General features: G+C 42.4%; 2 protein-coding genes across 2 annotated transcripts; both read left to right on the top strand.

Annotated features, from left to right (window-relative positions):
• The first annotated feature begins 830 nt into the window (after positions 1 to 830).
• Positions 831 to 6330, top strand: mpx (myeloid-specific peroxidase). The gene is made up of 16 exons (XM_062412860.1): positions 831 to 923; positions 1065 to 1130; positions 1238 to 1325; positions 1508 to 1683; positions 1874 to 2006; positions 2479 to 2605; positions 2699 to 2905; positions 2993 to 3356; positions 3661 to 3821; positions 4162 to 4420; positions 4506 to 4676; positions 4778 to 5015; positions 5141 to 5358; positions 5490 to 5527; positions 5733 to 5834; positions 6189 to 6330. Exons 2-16 carry the CDS (start codon positions 1067 to 1069, stop codon positions 6195 to 6197), a joined length of 2355 nt encoding a protein of 784 aa, XP_062268844.1. The 5' UTR covers positions 831 to 923; positions 1065 to 1066; the 3' UTR covers positions 6198 to 6330.
• A 6731-nt stretch (positions 6331 to 13061) lies between these two features.
• loxa (lysyl oxidase a) lies at positions 13062 to 18488 on the top strand. Its single transcript, XM_062412859.1, has 7 exons — positions 13062 to 14106; positions 14339 to 14447; positions 14899 to 15036; positions 16627 to 16783; positions 17557 to 17652; positions 17806 to 17921; positions 18007 to 18488. The coding sequence occupies exons 1-7, from the start codon at positions 13461 to 13463 to the stop codon at positions 18011 to 18013; spliced, it is 1269 nt and encodes a 422-aa protein (XP_062268843.1). The 5' UTR covers positions 13062 to 13460; the 3' UTR covers positions 18014 to 18488.
• Positions 18489 to 19650: the final 1162 nt, after the last annotated feature.

Here is a 19650-nt window from a genome sequence, read left to right as displayed (position 1 = left end):
GCAATGGTTGAACTTTGACCTCAATCACTTCACTTTGAACCTATGATTAGGGATTTCTTGCAAAAACCTCTCAGAGGTTGAAAAATGCTTTGTTTCCTTGACCTTAGAAGAGAGCGAGAAATGCTTTTTTTTTTAAAGAATTTCATAAGTTTACCAGCGGCTATGTTACATCACTGTCGGTCGTCAGCCACAACATGACAACATCTGTGAAATTCCGCTTTTAAAAAATGAATGAGCGCGGCGTCGTAAACATCTCATGATAAAAAACACAAATATAAGAAAGGGGGTCTCGGGTCAGCAAACACGAACCATAACATATTCCCACCATCGCTATTTCCCTCATTTAACTTCTATCTCTGTATTGTTGGATATCTAATGTGATAAAAGGTTCACCAAAATATTTAGAAAGAAAATGAAATATAGTAAGCAGTATATTTATACTATAATATCTTTTAGTCATGAAAAGAGACAAATATGAGGCTTCAAGAAGAATGCAACTTTAAAATGTAAATTAAAGTCTGAAATCTGCTTAAACACAGTGATATTTGAATTTAATTAATAATGAATAATACATTTAACTTATTATTAATTTCATGACAAAGAAAAACAAGTCAAATGGAAGATCTAGTAAAAAAGTAAAGATAACCTAACCACAATCCTGTAAACTCCCTTTAACAAATGCTATTGTTGACTGTTATAAAATATCAGTCAGCCAGAGACGCCGACCAATGTGCGTTGAGAATTTCCCCTGGTGGAGAGAGCAGGAAGAAGGAACTGCTCTTTACCGACAGTAGCCTCACCTGGATGTCCCAGGGGCAAGGCCACTCTATATATAAGGACTGAGCATGTCAACACCAAACACAACAAACCACAGAGCTTCACAAGCTTCACACCGACCTTCATAGGAACCATCACAGAAACAGGTAACGAGATTACTATTTCAAATTTTTTTTGCAGACATAATTAAAAATTAATTAACACTGTCGTTAAGAAAAAAAACCGATGTGCATTTGGACAGGTTATTTGAGTTTGTATTCAGATTTTGTTTGGCTCTTTTGTTTCAGAGATGTTTCTCCCTGTCCTTGTTGTGCTGGGCCTCTGCCTGGTGCCTGGTCAACCCAAACCCACAGGTACACGCTGCTTCAGTCACTCTACAAAAATGTTTTTCAATTCGCAACCTTAAAATATTTTCAATTAAATATCTAATTCTTTCGTGAAATGTGTTGGTGTTTTGCAGGAGAACATCTGGGCAGTCCTTTCCTCCAGCACTGTTTTGAGGAGGCTAAGAAACTTGTGGATGATGCGTATTTGTACTCCAGACAAGAGTGAGTTCATTTTAAAATACTGACTTCTCTTCCTAAGCATCATTTTTAAGTTGGAGGACTCTCAAGCCAATTCATTACATTGTTTTCTTAAACCCTCAAATGTAGGAAAAAGTTACAGGACCTCTAATGGAGACCACAGGTTTGACTTGATGGTTTAACCCTGTGACCTTTTCCTCCTCCAGGAGTCTGAGGCGAGTCCGCAAGGACGTGGTGAGACCTCACGACACCCTCCGTCTCCTGAAGCAGCCTCGGGGGGAAACGCGCTCGGCTGTGAGGTCTGCAGACTACATGGCCCAAACCCTCCGTCTGCTGCACGACAGGGTGCATCGTGTGCACAAGCGCTCGCTCAACGCAACAGGTCAGACAGGCAGCAGCTACACACAGACACAAAGACGACACAGCTGGGTTTTTCTGACAGGCTCAAGTTTCATAACATGGTCACAGTCCAGCACTTCAAAGATGTAACTGAAAACCAGATATGTGATGTTGGCAGACACGTGCACATCAACGCCGGGGATTCATGAAACGTCTCTTTCACATTTTTCCAGACTTGCTCAGTAGAGACGACCTGAAAGAGCTCGCCAAGATAACTGGATGTGAGTCTCAGATCCGCCTCCCAGAATGCCGCAGCACACCAAACATCAACAAGTATCGCACAATCACCAGCGTGTGCAACAACCCGTGAGTTATTAAGAGAAAGTTTCCTTCCTCCTTTTCCGTGATCATGTTAAACTCTTACCTGCTGATTTTTCTTAATTGACTATTAACACTCATTTTAAAAGGATTTTCACATAAAAGTTTCTGCAGCATCATCTTTGGTTTTGACTGGTTCAGCATTTTGCTAAATAAAATGAAAGGAAACAACAGCTTCTTTCCAAAAGGCAGTTTGTGTTGGGTGAATAGGAACTTGGCAGGAATCAGATGATTATTGTGACAGGTTAGAAAATACACTGCTGCTTACATGCTTGTGAAAAGCACCTAAACATCTTGGGCCACTCACCACAGAGGATGTGTACACTTCCGTGGGATGTCTCAAGCGGCGTTTCCAAACAGGGACGTTTCGGAACGGAAAAACCAGAGTTGAATTCCTTGAATGTGTCCGCACACATGGCCAAAAAAGCCGATTCTGATTCTGATTCTTGTTTGCCTCTAGAAAAAACCCTCGCCTCGGAGCCTCCAACACCCCCTTCTCCCGCTTGCTGCCGGCTGAATACGACGACGGCATCTCCCAACCCAAAGGCTGGAACAACCGCACGTTCAACAACTTCCTGCTCCCACTGGTACGACCGTCACTCGCTCAACATCCATCGCTGCTCTCAAAACATTGATTTGAAAACACTTCTTAAATGAATGACCCCCTCCTCCGCCTTCAGGTACGACAGGTGTCCAACAACATCCTGAGCACAACAGATGCAGCCGTGGTCAACGACAGAGAGTTCACTCACATGGTCACCATGTTTGGCCAGTGGAACGACCATGATCTCACCTTCACGCCCTTCTCCCCCAGCATCCGCTCCTTCAGCAACGGGCTGAACTGTGACGAGAGCTGTGAGAAGAGCGAGCCGTGCATCCCCATCCCAGTGGGTTTCCAACCTGAACCGATCCAGATGTTGTTCTCTCTAAAAGATTCGCTTCTTGACCTTTGACCTCCCTTTGCAATCACACAGATTCCTCGGGGTGACCCTCGGATTCCGTCCCGCCCCGACACCTGCATCCCTGCGTTCAGGTCCGCCCCTGCTTGCGGAACAGGATTCTCGGCCTACAATTTCGGCGGGGAGCCCAACAAGAGGGAGCAGATCAACGCGCTGACGGCCTTCCTGGACCTCAGCCAGGTGTACGGCTCTGACGACAAGCGCGCCCTCTCTCTTCGGGACCTCACTAACGATGGCGGCCTATTGCGCGTGAACACGGAGTTCAGAGACAACAGACGTGAGCTGCTGCCCTTCGATCGCATGGAGGCGAACATGTGTGCCACGCGCAAAAGAATCACCAACGACACAAACGCCAGGGAGGTGCCCTGTTTCATTGCAGGTGAGTCAAGCTGCGAGTTTGTTTCTAAGTTAGTTTGTAGGATAAATAGTTGTTCAATTGATCTGATTTCAGGGTTAGGAAAGAAAAACTGTTAATTTGTAACTTTTTGGGAATAATGTCAAAATGCCCGTCCTATTTTGCTTTTTAAAACAGTCAGGAAATTCAGAGTAAAGTGATCAAACTGGTTCAAAAGAGGAAGCATGTTATGCTACATCAAATCAATAATGTGATATTCCTGATCTATCAAACATTAAGAGAACGTTTGGACCTGACACCTCATGTTTGCTTCATTGCTGCCGTGAAGGTGACGTGCGTGTGGACGAGAACATCGCGCTGACATCGCTTCACACGCTGTTTATGCGTGAGCACAACCGACTGGCCCGCGCGCTGAAAAGACTGAACCCCCACTGGGACAGTGAGACGCTCTACCAGGAGGCGCGCAAGATCACGGGTGCTTACACGCAGGTGGGTGGACCGGTGTTTTCGTTTAAGTTCCTTCTTAAAAATTGACTTCTACCAAATTTGAGTTTTATTTATTTCAGAAGGGTTAGGGTTAGGGTTAGGGTTTTTTACTAGAAAAGACCTTTTTTGTTGTTGCTATTTCATTTCCGTCCTTTTATTTGATTTGTGTTTTTCTTATTGTGAAGCACTTTGGTTCTGTGTTTTGAAAAGTGCTTTATATTGAGCTTATTATTATTATCATGATTATAATTACTTTTATTATTGTAGTTATTATTATTATTTTAATTTTAATTTAGCATCTCTATTGTCTGTGTCTGAAATCCCCTCTCTCTGTCTCTCTCAGATATTTGTGTTCAGGGACTACCTGACACACATTTTGGGCGACGATGCAGTTCGGACACAGATCGGCCGTTACCCCGGCTACAATCCCAACGTGGACCCCAGCATATCCAACGTCTTTGCAACAGCAGCTTATCGCTTTGCCCACTTGGCCATCCAGCCAATGTTAGCCCGTCTGGATGGTAACTACAGGGAGAACAGTCAGTTCCCCAGTGTGTCCCTGTACAGGGCCTTCTTCACCCCCTGGAGAATCGTCTTTGAGGGTGAGCTGCACAGAGGGAAACTCAAGCAACACCTTCTAGGATTCGGTCTTAAATAACAAACCTAACATTTATTTGATCTGCCCAGGTGGTGTTGACCCTCTGCTGCGTGGTTTGATCGGCCGTCCCGCCAAGCTGAACACTCAGGATCACATGTTGGTGGATGCTCTGAGGGAGCGGCTGTTCCAGTTTGTGCAGCATCTGGCTTTGGACCTGGGCGCTCTCAACATGCAGAGAGGACGTGACCACGGCTTGCCTGGTACACCACTCACACTGTTTCTCCTCCTCCCATTCCCACTCTAACCTTTCATCCATGCCTTAATTCCACTCATTTGTTTGCTCTGTTGTTTACTCCTCCAGGCTACAACGCCTATCGCAGGCTCTGTGGCCTGTCTCAGCCCAGGAACCAGGCGGAGCTCGGGCGTGTTCTGAACAACAACAATCTGGCCCGGAGGCTGCTGGAGCTCTACGGCTCGCCCAACAACATCGACGTCTGGATGGGAGGTGTGGCAGAGCCGTTCGTACAGGGTGGCCGCGTGGGGCCTCTGTTCACCTGTCTCATTGCAAGACAGTTCAGGGCTATCCGCCAGGGTGACAGGTTTGTGGATAAATAATGGAATGCATGTACTCGATGCTCTTCATTTCAACAGATGTAGCCTGGTACCCGGTTAATTAACCAGGGTACTACACCTTCTCGTTTCTTGTCTCTTTTGAAATTGTCAGGCTGTGGCACGAGAACCCAGGCGTCTTCACCGCGAGACAGAGAGTCGCCCTGTCCTCCGTCACCTTGTCCAAGATCATCTGCGACAACACTGGCATCACAACCGTCCCGGCAAACGCCTTCAACGTCGTCTCAAACCAGAACCGGCTCGTCCGCTGCAACAACATCCGAGGCGTGGACCTGACGGCGTGGAGGGACAGACCCTGCACCGACGCCTCAGGTGAAACAACATGGTTGCCGACTTTTTTAACCTGGGGAATATTCTTGTTCTGACTTTAACCTGGTGTATTTGTTTCTTCTCTAAAAACTTGAATGAAAATCCTTCTTCATTTGTGGTGTTTGATGTTACAGGCTCGGTTGTGAGCTGTAATCCAGTCAGTGAAAAAGAGGTCGGTTTAAACACTAAAAAGTACTACCACTGCACAATCCAATCAAGCATTTAACTTAACTTAACTTTTTGACTTCTTGGTCAAGGGGGTTCTCACTCCAAACTTATCCATTCATGTTGTACTCACCAAACTTAATAAAAAAGAAATCATTAATTCAATTATGACACTGAACATGTTTTAACTTCTACATCTTCTTGATCCACAGGCTGTGATCCCCTCCAATCAGTCGGACACTCAGAGCCTGGACCAACAGGGGCCCCTGGCCACACAGGCCAGCCTGGACCAGCAGGGCCTCCTGGACAACGAGGTAATCTCTTTTTATATTTATATATTTTTATTTATGAGATGTAAACACACTGAAACAACTTGTCTGTAAAGCAAATACTATGATACACTCTGATGATATTCTAGTCTGAAAATGTTGTCTAAAGTTGAAACACCACAGGATCCCTACTTTAAATATTGACTAAAGGCATAATCTATGCTTTGCTTCTTAGAACTGTAGATTGCTTTATATCTTGACTCAGCTCATGAGCTGTAATGCATAATTTCAAAAATTATAATAACTGACTTAAATGTAAAGATGAAAATGAAAAATCTATGATAAACTGTATGTTTTGGCAGAAGTTTTCAATTTTTATAAAATTGTGTTTGTCTTCAGGTGGAGTAGGACGTAGAGGCCCAAGGGGCCGGAGAGGCCTGATAGGACATCCAGGCCCCCCTGGTCCTCCAGGCCCCCCTGGTGCACCATCACTCTACCAAAATGCCACACTCCCACAATCTGCCTTCTCTGTCATCCTGGGGGTGAACAACCCATCTGTTGAGAAAATAATTCATTTCCGTCAGATCATCTACAATGACCAGCACCACTACAGCACGCTGACAGGCCTGTTCACATGTGCTATTCCTGGTGTCTATCAGTTCAGCTTTCTCTGCACGGCCTACGGCGCTGGAGATGTGGACCTTATGCGCAACAGTAAGCCGGTGCTGCACAGTTTCAAGTTCCATCACGGGGGGCAATACTTGTCTTCCGGGGAAACGGTGCTCAAGCTGGTGAATGGAGACACAGTGTGGCTGGAGACTAGAAACAGGACCATCGGCCTGAGCAACAAAAGCTTCTTCTCAGGACACCTGCTCTTCACCAAGTGACACAAACACTTCTTCTCCTGACTGAAACGCCTTCAACACACCTGTGGTCTGTCTGCTGTGGGATCTGTTTTATTACTCTGCCTCTATGCACTGAACTTTTGTTATTTTTTGCACTCTTATAATATTTAATCCTCTAGTCACGGGCAAACCTTACAACTTTATACACGTAACTGAAAGATTACATATGAGCAAGCAGCTTAAAGAACTTAAAATGCTATACTTTGTTGCATGCAGTCTTTTGGAACAAGATATTCATCTGTAGACAATTTTGAAGGTGGGAATTTCCAGTATTATTATGAATATTTTATGCTCAGGTGCAATCGAGGTGGGGCTTTGTCTGCAAGGTTTGTTTCACGGTCACTTTCTTATCTGTTGTATTTAGCATTCAATAAACAAAACCTTGAAGTGAAGCTTCAGCAACCAGTGTGTCGACATGTTCTTATTAACAAGACAGGATCAGGAGTGACTTCATGAACTTCACAGAGATCCCAGAGAGAAGAAGGCGGTGGTCTCATGGCAGAAACTTGGACTATTGGCAGAGAAGGCCTCTGGTTCGTCACTGGTTCGACTCCACGGAGAGACAACAAAAGACGAACCTGGATTGATCTGTCCAAAAATCCAAGAGTCTCCCTACCCTGTCTAGTGCCCCTGAGCAAGGCACCTTACTCCCCCAACATCTGCTCCCCAGCGCCGTACATGGTCGCTCACTGCTCTGTGTGCCCTGCACCAGATGGGTCAAAAGCAGAGATTACATTTCCCTACCTGCATGAGTGTGCCTTTGCATGACTGTGCATGTGTTTGGGATGAATAAATGGATCTTAATCTTAAAATAAATCCATTGCTTTAAATTGTATATAGGACAGTATGAAAAGTACAGGTCAAACATACACAGTATAATGGCCTCAGCTCCATTAGTGCAACAAATACAAAACTATATTTTTTTCATCAAATGTATATTAGTCTAAAAAGACACACTTGGTTTGCTGTGATTTGGAGCCTTAAGCAAACAATAAAAACAGGATGTACTGGATGTCACCTGTAGATGGAGCCACTCTTCTTTTTGGAGACAGATGAAGAAGTGACATAACTGGTTCATTCTAACCAATATTCTTTGGTGCATTTGATGCATTTGTCATCAGAATCAAACACTGATCTCAGTTTGTTTCACTGACGTTCTGTCTCTGTCCCCCAGCTTCATGCTAAATGAACGTTACGAACTACATCAACAAAAAACAAATCTGTTTGTTTTCTCTCTCCTGTAACTACTGTGCATCTTTAAAATGTCAAATTGTATTCATAATGAAATTGTTGATGAATATGAATTCCTTCATGCATTGCCATCATCAGTGTTAACAGTAAAAGTTGTTGGGAGGTTACACTCCGTGAACTGGATGTGGGCTGGAAGGACAGAGAAACGAACACGCTAACATTTACACCTGTGGTCGACTGAGTGTCTGTTGCGTGGCCCACCTGGGCTGCATGTGTTCACTCTGCAGAGGCGGAGTGTCCACAGGAAGCAAAGGGGAACGTGGGATGAAACGTGCCAACAGGAAAAGAGTGAATTTCAAAATCATGCAGAGCGCTGACAGCAGTTTTTTTTTTAATTCACTTTTTGCTGGGACGTGATAAGGGTACGATTTCTTATTTGTCTGATACTAAAACTTTAGTGATTCACTTAAATGCAAAGATTTGGAATAAGTCAACCTGCACAGTGTCAAGTTTGTCCAAAATCCTCCAAAAATCAATAAATCTTAGGATACAGATGATCACTAATTGAGTTACCACTAGCATAGAATTATCGATTCTGGCGGTCTTTATCGATTCTTTCAGCACATTGTTTTGGTTTTCCGGACTAAAACATTATCTTCAACAGGGAGCGTTTTATAGCTGGTGAACAAAGTGCAGCATGACAGGCCAGCTATTTCCCTCAAGAGGTGGAGGAGACCAAAAAAAGGACACCCATAATGAACCTACATTTTCCAGGATGCCAAGAAATATGATAAAAACTTTACAATTTACACAGTGATGATGTGCTTGGGTGTTTACAGCTTGTTTCTGCTGCCTCCAAGTGACGCAAGAGATATTGCAGATTCAAAATCCCATAATTGTACACTGTGACTTGAGTATTTTACACAGGCACCGTGTCCACCTCTCATTTCCATTCAAACATTGAAGCAGTCAGGTCGAGTTTCAAGGCTTTAACCAAACAACCCTGATTTATGTGTTTTGTCAACGCAGACACAGCTCATTCTATTGTCGTCTTGGTAAACAGAGGGATATTTAGACTCTGTGTATCACCACTGTAACATACAGAACCACAGTAACATAATTCAGAATTCTCTTTTATCACTGGATTTGTGGAGAATTGAAAAATAAAAAAGTACACAGCACAACGTAAAGCTGAGTGGATTGTGTCCAGATAAAGTGCTCCTCCTCCTCCTGCTGGTTGTCGAGGCTACAGTGCATGTGCAGAGTGCCACGTAGTCCACCAGACTATGTGTGTGTGTGTTTGTAAGAGGAGTGAAAGTGTGTGTGCGTGTATGTGTGTGTGTGTGTGGTGCAAGCCCCAACTTGGTGATCCAAGAGTAATGGAAACCCAGTATTTATGAAAGAGGAGAAAATATTTGAATTGTCTGTTTCTGTCATTGAGTCGTGAGCTGAGCTGAACTTATTTAAGGAGGCTGAGGGGAAATGTAGTATCTGAGGGAAATGTAAGAATGTAAAAGAGATTAACAGAAGCGGAGATATAATCATTAAAGCTTGTGGTATTTAAGAATAGGGATTTTATGTGGGAGTTCTGGGAACAGATGAGAGAAGGGTGTTTTGTTTGTGGTTCTGTTTCACTGTGATGAGCTCATATAAAGGAATAATTAAATGCAAATGGCCACAAAAGAAGAACTGGAGAAAATAAGTTAGGTCAGATTTATTTGTTTAGCAATTTACAAACAACATTGGTTGAGCCAATATGCAAAACAATACAAGTATGGCTAAAAAGAAAAAATATTTTAAACTGATACATCTAAAACTCATTTAAGAAAAACAGAGCAACCAATGTAGCATAAAAGCTTTGATACCATGTCAATAAGTGCTTTAATGCGAATAAAGTAAGTTTAATAAAATATCTATATTTACCTTAATGGCTGCCTAAATATAGGCTTTAAATCTCAACCATGTCTACCAGATGTTGACTCAGTGATGGCGCAAAAGAATTGGTGTTGGTTTTATGGTGAATTTAGCATCATGAAAGGATGGAGCACTTTTTTTCTCCTCTTTCTGACATGACTAATGCAGGAGGCCGTGTCACTGCTTTACCTCCCCACTCTGCAACCCAGACGTGGATGTTTTCAAATTCTTCCAGCTCATTCGAAATGCCCGAAAAAAATCAGGGACGACGGTGAGTTCCAGCAACGTGGACAAAAGAATTTGGCTAATTCCTTGCAGATGTGTCTCCGAGCCGTCTCGGAGGGAACACTGTGCTGCCCTCGCCGAGGAGAGAAAGGGCTCTGCTCGGCAGCGGGATGAACGAATTATGAGTGAAAAACATCGGTGACCGAGTCCAGCTGGTTCTGACTGTCTGCTGTTCCAGAGAAGAGAGAGGAGCGAAGCCAGGAACAGACACGTAGTTTTCACTCCCTTGGGAAATATTGGTATGCAGAATCACAAAAGTGTACTTTCAAAAAATCCTTCTTTATATCACAAACACATCTTGTAGTTCGTCTGTATCATTGAACCACTGGTCTCTGGTGTTAAATATTGTTTCATTAGCTCCTGAAAACAACTCTTATAACAACCAATACGGACACATTTTCATGAGGTCATGAATCTGTGCTCTGTGATTTGCCCCCGACAGTTTATACAAGCTGAAACAGAAACCTCATGTGGCACGAGATTTTTCTCTCTCTCTCCCATTGCCAAAGAACAACACAACTAACTTAACTGGGACTCACAGCAGGATTTGATCAGTTGAGAATAGAAACCCTTTCTCAGGTGACAAAGTATTTTTTTGTCCGTCCTTCTTTGTTTTGATGTTTTTTCCTCAAATTTTGCCTGGAAGTAAACATCAGGTCAGTTCACTAAACACCCTCACACTGTGTTTTTAAAGCTTGAGTATTTCTCTATTTCATTATAAGAACAGATGCAAAAATAAAAGTTAGCAATGCCCTGTGGAATTTTTGACTACTAGCACCAATATCTGCAGCACCTGAGCATGTGGCTAGCAACACTTTCACTTAAATAATTGACAGGTGTTAATGCAGTGTAAACAAACACAGAAATTGGTATTGAAGGGAAGATAATGAGAGCTGGCGTCATGGTATGGATGTTTAAAACGTGTGTGTTTTGACAAAAAGTCACAGGAGTAGTATTATGACGAAAGAAAATAAAAAAGCTTCAGAGAGAGAGAGAGATGTTCCGATCGTGCCTTCTCTCTCACCCCCACATGGCCAATCATGGTGAGTATGAATCTCAGACTGCAGGAGTATTTCTGGGGACCCCATGCAAAAAGGGACCTGTGGGGGTGCTACATCGAACCAAACCAACCCCCAATGAAACATACTATACTTGTTACCAAACCACTAAAAATATTAAGCTTTTAGTGGCATGAAGCCTAATTGGGGGGGGGGGGGGGGGGTTCCAACTATGGTGTCGATGCAGCCTCTTGTACATACAGTAAAAGACTTCAAGGGGTTCTCACAAAATAGTCAATGCTGTGGATCAGACGTTGTCGTGGGCATGCGATGAGTCTTTCCCTCAAAATGTCAATGTTCCTCTGAAGGTTAGAGTAGCAGGCTTGTGAATGGACAAATCAAATGTTGGACTGAATGGAACAAGTTTAGATGTCAAAGTAAAATAGAAAAATAGCTGTCAAGGAAGTGGAGCGGGTCGTCCATCGGCCAGTAGGTCGCCGGTTTGATCCCCATCTCCCCGGTTCCGCAAGCCGAAGTTTCTTTGGGTAAGATACTGAACCTCAAGTTGCCCCTGATGGCTGTGCCCACAGTGTACGAGTGATGTATGATAGAGAAAGTGCTGCACATGGATGCACCGTGTGAACGCGTGTGAATGGTGAGTGATCCACAACACTAGAAAAGCACAATGTAAATATAGACAATTAACCATTTAGACCATTACTCAGTCCCAGTCGTGTGACATTGAACAAAACATTGCTAGAAAAGAAAGCAGTGGTCCTCACACTGTTACTCTGAGAGTTCAGGAGATCAGTGTGACTGTGGGTGCTTCCTGTAACCATTTCTGGCTTCCACACTATTTGCGGTTCTCCAGTATTTTTACTCATAATTCTGAAGAAATGACAAAGAGTTTGTGCGAGAAACTCAATAATTTATCACCTCCTGACTGACTCCCTCAGGTGCTGATAAGAAAATGCCTTACAACTTGCAACAGACTATATATTTGCAGATATCTGCCCCCTAGTGTAAGGAGATGGAACAGTGAAGTATCTAGGATGTGGAGTTATGGTCTTGTGTGGAGAAAAGCTTCTGCTGCTGAATAATTTTCGATTTCTTAATCAGAATCCATGTGCTTGAATGAATGTGTCTCACAACATCTCTTAAATAATACACGTTGGAGGAAATCCATCTCATATAATCCACACTGCTTCTTTTACGTCTACACTCTCATAAAACTGTGATTTGGGAAACTGTAAAAAGTCCTTGTGTCTGTTTGCTGTGGTTTGGCAGCAGCCGGCCTGCGGTGAATTGTGTGCATGCTAGAAAAAACTGGTTTGGTGTAAAGAAAGAGCAAAATGAGTGGCTTGGGCTGAAGTTTCCCAAGCTATGCATTATCCCCCTGGTGTGAACAGCAGGGCAGTGATTTGACTGGACTTCAGCAAACGATTTAGATTAATCAGGAGAGGAGCTTGGGGTCACCAGTGTGCCACCAGACGCAGTAATACAGATGTCAAGTATCACCCCTGCCTCATTTTATTCCTAACTCAGAACAGAGTAAGTGTGACCTCAGACTGTGAGATGCATGTGATGAGCCTTTCACGTTTGCAGTGTCTCTCAATGCAGACAGGACTGAGGCGCGGCTGGGTTAAAGGGAGGTGATGTGGGAGCTGGTTTACCAGAAGAAAAGAGAAGGGAGAAAATGTTGCAAAGCCATCATAGAGTCATGTTTAGGTTTCTCTGAGATCCTCCTATGAGAAAGTGGGAGAGCACAGAGAACTCTGGCAGACTGTGCTGCAATTTGGTCGGGAGATCATCCAACAGTCAGAGGAAGAGGCTATTTATCATTTCACTTTGCTGACCTGGCAGAGAAAGAAAAAAAAAACTTCTGTGAAGTGGTCCTAATATTTATTTGCTTTCATAACTAAGTAGGAAAGATTTCACAAGAAAGTTTGCCTGTGTCTGACTGTTCTTCATAAAACTGTGAGTGAAATGTGCAATGGATGAAGAAGAGGAGTTGCACAGTAAAAACTCTGTAGGGTCAGAGAGAGCAGTTATCAAACACACATTTGGCTGAGCTCACCCAGACAGCACGTTTCCAGTGGTTACATGAGCAGCAGCAGACTTATATAGCAGATTCAGAAACTCCAAATGCTGAACTCCTCCTCCTCCTCCTCACAACCATCATCATCTCTCTGTGCGCATCTGCAGGAGCAGAGCGTTATGAGTTCACACGGATACACTGAAACTTAGCTTCTCCTCTCTGCTCACTGGAAATCCTTCAAATAGACATGAGGGATATTTAAGTGCAATTCAAGTGGAAACCCCCTGCTCATTAGAAATATCCGCTTTCTCACCTCCAGCCTCCTTGAACTGCGTTCAGAATGGGATTACGCATACTTGGCGCGCCATTTTACGCATATGTGTGCGTCTATTTATTTGTGTTCATCCTGCAAGCTACCCAGTCTCAGAGAAATCCCGGGACGCAAGTAAGAAATAACCAAAGACCGGCTCGGCGGAACACGCTGCAGTGGTCCCACAACGGGCAGGTTTTTAGCATTTTGAGCCAGGGCTCGGAGTATCAGCCACCGAGGCGGAGGGGCGCACCTCAGGAGCAAGTGCAGGAGAGAACTGTCACCATCATCCGTGATGGGGACGTGAGACATCCGGACACCCCGAGCCAGCAGGCGGCTCAGCAGCAGCAGGAGCAGCAGCCTCCCCCCCAGCCAGCGTCCATCCAGCAGAGCCTTGTGACTGCGCTGGTGAGAGGGCGAGAGCACCGCCAGCATCATCATGACCGGACCGGTGAGCGCACGGGGACGCAGGGGAGCAACAGGGCGAACGAGACCCAGGAGAAGGTCACTGTGAGTCCACCTCTGCCCAGGAGAGAAGACATGATGGCCGGTGACGATCCCTACGACCCATACAAGTCCACTGATAGTGATAATCCATATTATAATCATTATGACGTGTACGAGAGACCGAGGCCCAGATCGAGACCTGGATATGGCACAAGTTACAATCAGTACGGTAAGAGTGGAGCAATCTGCATTCAAGTGATGGTTATGATGCTAAAGTGACTTTAATCGATTGATAAATCAATTATTTACTTGCTCAATAACTAATCAGTTGCTCATGGTCTGTCTCCTTGAAACTTCTGCATGTGAATAACCTATTTACCCTTTGTGTTCTGCTTGTTAGGTCATTCGCTGATTGATGATTAATTCTCTTATATGCTCATATCCCTGTTGTGTTGCTGTAGGTCTCCCTGATCTCGTACCTGACCCGTACTATATCCAAGCCTCTGCCTATGTCCAGAGAGTCCCCATGTATAACCTGAGATGTGCTGCTGAGGAGAACTGCTTGTCAAGGTATACACTCGTCGTGCTGTCAGGTTTAATCCGCGGGGAGGAACAAAGAAAGAAAAAAGTTGGGTGTGCAGCCAAGTGTGAGTGTGATTCAGAAAGGTTTGAGCCATAACAACCACCTCAAGTGTCTGTGGGTGAGGGCTGCCCATGTGGAAGCAGGAGAAGAGGTGGAATTAACCGAATCCTGCCACTGATGGTGCAGAGGGGCGGAGTGGTGGATTTGTGTAAAAGCTTAATGATAGCCTGCCGGAGAAGAGAAAGCCTGAACAGTAAACACATTGAAATCTAAACCCAAACAACCATCTGCACCCAAACTTTTTTTTTTTCCACTCATCATTTATTTACACGCAGACAGGACTCTGCTCCACTGCAGGGGAGGAGATTAAGCATGAAAAAAAAAATCTTGTGATGTCATTGGGTCCAAATGTGATCTTTCTCTGGTCTGTTCCTGCAGCTCGGCCTACAGAGGCGATGTCAGAGACTACGACACCCGTATGCTGCTGAGGTTCCCTCAGAGAGTCAAGAACCAGGGCACGGCCGACTTCCTCCCCAGCAGGCCTCGCTACTCCTGGGAGTGGCACAGTTGTCACCAGTGAGTGTGAAGTCCCGTCACTCACCTGTCTGTGTCTGTCTGTTTTTTTACACCACTTAACTGTCAATGCACATGTTTCCTTTTTTAGCACCAACTCATCCATAAGTCTGATTTCAGATTGATCGATGCCGCCAGGATATCAAACACAAGAGAGTGACACATGGTGCCTATAGAATGGTACCTTTAGTGCTAATCACTCACAATAATATCAAAAAACAGGTATGAGGTTATAAAACATATTATTTCATTGTTTAAATACAAAACTACAGTGAAAAAATATTAAACAAAACTACGATTCAGACTATTTAAATTCAAAGTTAATTTATTTTTGGGTCGTTCTAACAGAAGATCTATGTATGTCTGTCAACCACAGCAAATCTTGATAACTTTAATTTGTCTTTTACTGCTCTACAGACAAAAATTAGATAGTAGGTTATAGATTGTGTTTTCTTAGCTTTCGACTACATGATTGTTAAAAAAGCTGAATGAATATATAAACCAGTCCTCAATTGGATAGCTCTATAAATGCGTATTTAAATTAACATCTTTAATAAGAGTATGGATTAGTGATTGAAGCACTTGAAGTTGTTTTAATCAGCTCAGTTCGTTACAAATATAAATACCTGAATGGTTATTTGATCATCATCTTCACTATTGGTCTCTTCCAGTATAGTTGTGGAATGGCACCCCCTGTTGAGCCACAGCTGTGTTACCTTTTGTTGTTTATATTGTACTGTGGAGATCTTTGATATCAGAGCTGACATATAAACAACAAGTTTTATTTGTGTCTTTAAACTTTGAAAGATGACATTTTCAACTTTCACAAACGCAGTAAAGCCCACTTTGGGTTTCCACTGACCTTCAAAGGACCTTTGGATTCAGCTCTTTAACAACTGGAATACCAGACGTTGTAAAACAAAACGGTTGACGAGGAGAAAGAGTCGAAAATAGAAACCGGAGATATTTTCACAGTTTCTGGAAAAGCCTCCAGTTCTTCTTTGGTTCCACAGAGACGACCTCAGTCCATAGTTATGTTGTGAAACAAGCGGCCGACTGTTCTTATCCCCATGATGGATCGTGTTTGGCAGCAGTCCCGTGAACTGTTGATGTAGGCGGTATAGATGTGTCAGTGTATTGAAAGTCAACTGAAGTTATAAACCAGACTGTTAAGTCTCATTTAAAAAAACACTTTCTTTTAGATAATGTAGTGAAACCAGATTTAGGTCCATATGCAGTCAAGTAAATGATAAATCAAATAGAAGCCTGTGATGTCTCTAGTCCATTGACTGTATATACAGCTGGAGGGCCTGTCAGCTCCCCAAAAGTGAACCTCAAAGAATCTCAGTCGCCCCCTGGTGGCTAAAGGTCATAAATCCTGCTTCCTCCATGTTAGTGTATGGGGCATGGACCAAACAAAAAAGTACCACGGCTCCTTCCTCTGATTGTTACTGTGCAGACCCTGACTCCAAATGCAAAAGATGGCAGCGTCCGAACCCCAGATATTTTGCCTTCCTTTCCTGACAGCGCAAAGAAGTCAAGAAGCGTTGTCCATCTTATAGTAGAGTTAAACACTGTGCTGCTGATCCACAGGCACTTCCACAGCATGGACGAGTTCAGCCACTACGAGCTGCTGGACGCCAGCACTCATCACTCGGTGGCTGAGGGCCACAAGGCCAGCTTCTGCTTGGAGGACACGTCCTGCGACTACGGATACTACAGGCGATATGCCTGCACTGCACATACCCAGGTGTCCAAGATAACTCCCGCAGCACAGATTGTATTCCTGCATTTTAGGCCTGCATGTTTATTTTCAAAACAGAACAGGCTTCTGTTTTGAAAATGACCATAAAGGGACAAGAAATCTGCACATATATGTTCAACTATTCAATGTTGAGCAGCTTGACAACTTAAGCGACTGAACAGAATTCAGTCATTATTCATTTTTATCTTCACATCTGTGCTTTTCCTACTGTGACATGTCGAAATCTCTTATATAAAAATCCAGATTGAATCACAACTGTTGCAAAACAAAGTCGAGTTCACTTGCGACCATAAAGAGACCTGTAAATTTTGTTTCACTTGACTTGTTTTTCACTTAATGGCTTTGTCATAGGATTTGTGGTTCATAAATTTCAGCCAAAAAAAAGAACCTACAATAAATATGTGTTCTTTTCCTGAGGCAGCTGTCTTTCAGCGCACAGTTCAAGTATTTCCTTTTCTGCATGAGCCAGTAGTGATGGTGATTTAATGATTTCCTGTTTCTGGAGCAAGATGGCCCCACCTGCCTGAACGTCTGAGATCAAATGTGTTACACATGTTCTCTTTTCCATCCCGCTCTTTTTTTTCACTGTTTTGATCGGCAAAAATGTTCCTTTACTTTTTTATTTTTTTATTTACACCCAAAACACAATGACGATTTGCCTTTTTATTTGAATTTTTCAATCCTGCGACAATAACATTGAACTTTTCTATATGAACCAGTTTGTATAATGTTTAATATTGATGCTGTCTAATGTGCAGGGCCTGAGCCCAGGATGTTATGACACCTACAACGCAGACATCGACTGCCAGTGGATCGACATCACAGATGCGAAACCTGGGAACTACATCCTCAAGGTTTGTCAGAAATACCAGATGAATTTAGCGTCCTCCATAAAACTCTGCCGTTAAACCTTTTCTGGTGCCAGGTTGCAGTCATGCTCATTTGATTTAATCTCCATTGTGTTACTGATTATTAAATGTTATGTATTTTGTGGTTCTTCTCCACAGGTCAGTGTAAATCCCTCCTATCACGTCCCAGAATCAGACTACAGCAACAACATTGTGCGCTGTGATGTCCGCTACACTGGCAACTACGCCTACGTGTCCGGTTGTCAGATGTCAGGGTAAGTATCACGTCTCAAATATTATTATAAATGTCCTTATCGTGTTTTTTATTCTTATTGTTGAATTTTTTTTTATATCTTTCAGGTATTAAAAGTCGACAGTCATTCACAGCACCTCAGCTGAGACAGAAATGAAAACGAAGAGGACTGCATATAAAAAAACAAAAATATTTACATTCGTTTTATAATTTAAATAATCTCAGTTTAGAAAAAAGTAAGTCTTCTGACGTCGTAGTGGCATTATGTTAAATCCCTTTCTGCTTGTGTAGTTTTTTTTTCCTGCTACTGAAAGATATATTGATTTCTCACCTTTATTATTTTTTAATTTTTCTTACCTGTAGTGCGTTTTACATTATGCTTGCTTCTCGTATCCCCTCTAGAATAAAATCCATGAAATTTAGAGGCCGCAATAGACACACACACATAAGCCAGTTTATATCACACTTTTTGAATGAACCACTTGTTTAAAGCTTAATGTATGTGTTGTATTTATATGCAATGGAAGAAACTCTTTCTCTTTAATCCAAAGCTTTTGATGAAACTTGAATAAAACTTTGTGATATTGTATCATTTTTGATGGGCTGATCAGTTTGCAGTGACCTCTCTCTCATTTGGTTCTTAACCTTTTCAGTTCGATTGACATTGTGAGGGCACGTCACAATTAGATTATTATAATTGGAGACTGTAGAGTAACTGATAGGGATTGGTGACCTTTGAAAGATTCTAATGTAAAAGGCTGAAAGTGCGAATTGGTGATTATTTTCATTAAGGCCCCGAATCCCAAAGTAAAATATTCATGTTGGCTGCTTTACCGAAACCCAAAATATTCATCTGACGATGATTTAAAACAGAGAATAAGCGAAAAGCAAATCGTCAGAGTAGAAAACCCTTGAGCCAGATGTTTTTCTCCTTTTCTTCCTTTTTGGCTGAAGAAGTTCTCCAGTAATTGAGCAGTTCACTGAGATGAAGATGTACCACTTGTGAGACTGATGTGGCCGTGATTTCCTGACATTTGATTAATAATACTCCTGATAGTGTTTTCACAGGCAAACTCAGTGCCATCTATAAACTGATCTTCATTTTGAAAAATACCTTAAGACAGGAACTTAGTTTGAATCCCTTACTTTTTAAGTCCCATATTTTTCATCTTTAGCCATTTATAAACAATTAATAAATGGTACTAAAAACATTATAATGTAGTTGTATGTAGATATAACTGTTGAATCATGTATTTTAGCAACTTAATTTCTCGAATGTTATGGAAGCAGGTGTATAAACGTAAATGGCTCAGAATATATTAAATTAAAGTTGTAATAATATGTAATAATAAATATATATATATAGAGAGAAATATATCATAGAAGAAATTATAATTATTGCCAAGAACTATACTTCAATGTAAACTCTTATACGCTAATAAATACTTTATAATAAGTTTATAATGTTGATATGTGGTTTATAAATCAAAATGGGTGGATTTAATTTGTTACCACCTTTAGTTTTAACAGATTAATAATTGATTATATAATGGATCATCAATGTTTAGGAGATATGTTTCATTTTAGCACTAATGGCACTTAAATTATAAAGAAAAAAGAGAAATAATAATGAGAAAATTATTGATATTCATGACTTTTGCTTTATTTCAATTAAATAACAACTGAACATTAAACATTTTTGCTCCAAACAGACACTTGGAGACTTCTCTTTTTCTCCACAAGATTAAAAT

Source organism: Platichthys flesus, chromosome 19, assembly GCF_949316205.1.
Source record: "Platichthys flesus chromosome 19, fPlaFle2.1, whole genome shotgun sequence".
Lineage (NCBI taxonomy): Eukaryota > Metazoa > Chordata > Actinopteri > Pleuronectiformes > Pleuronectidae > Platichthys > Platichthys flesus.
This window is presented reverse-complemented; position numbering and strand designations above follow the sequence as displayed.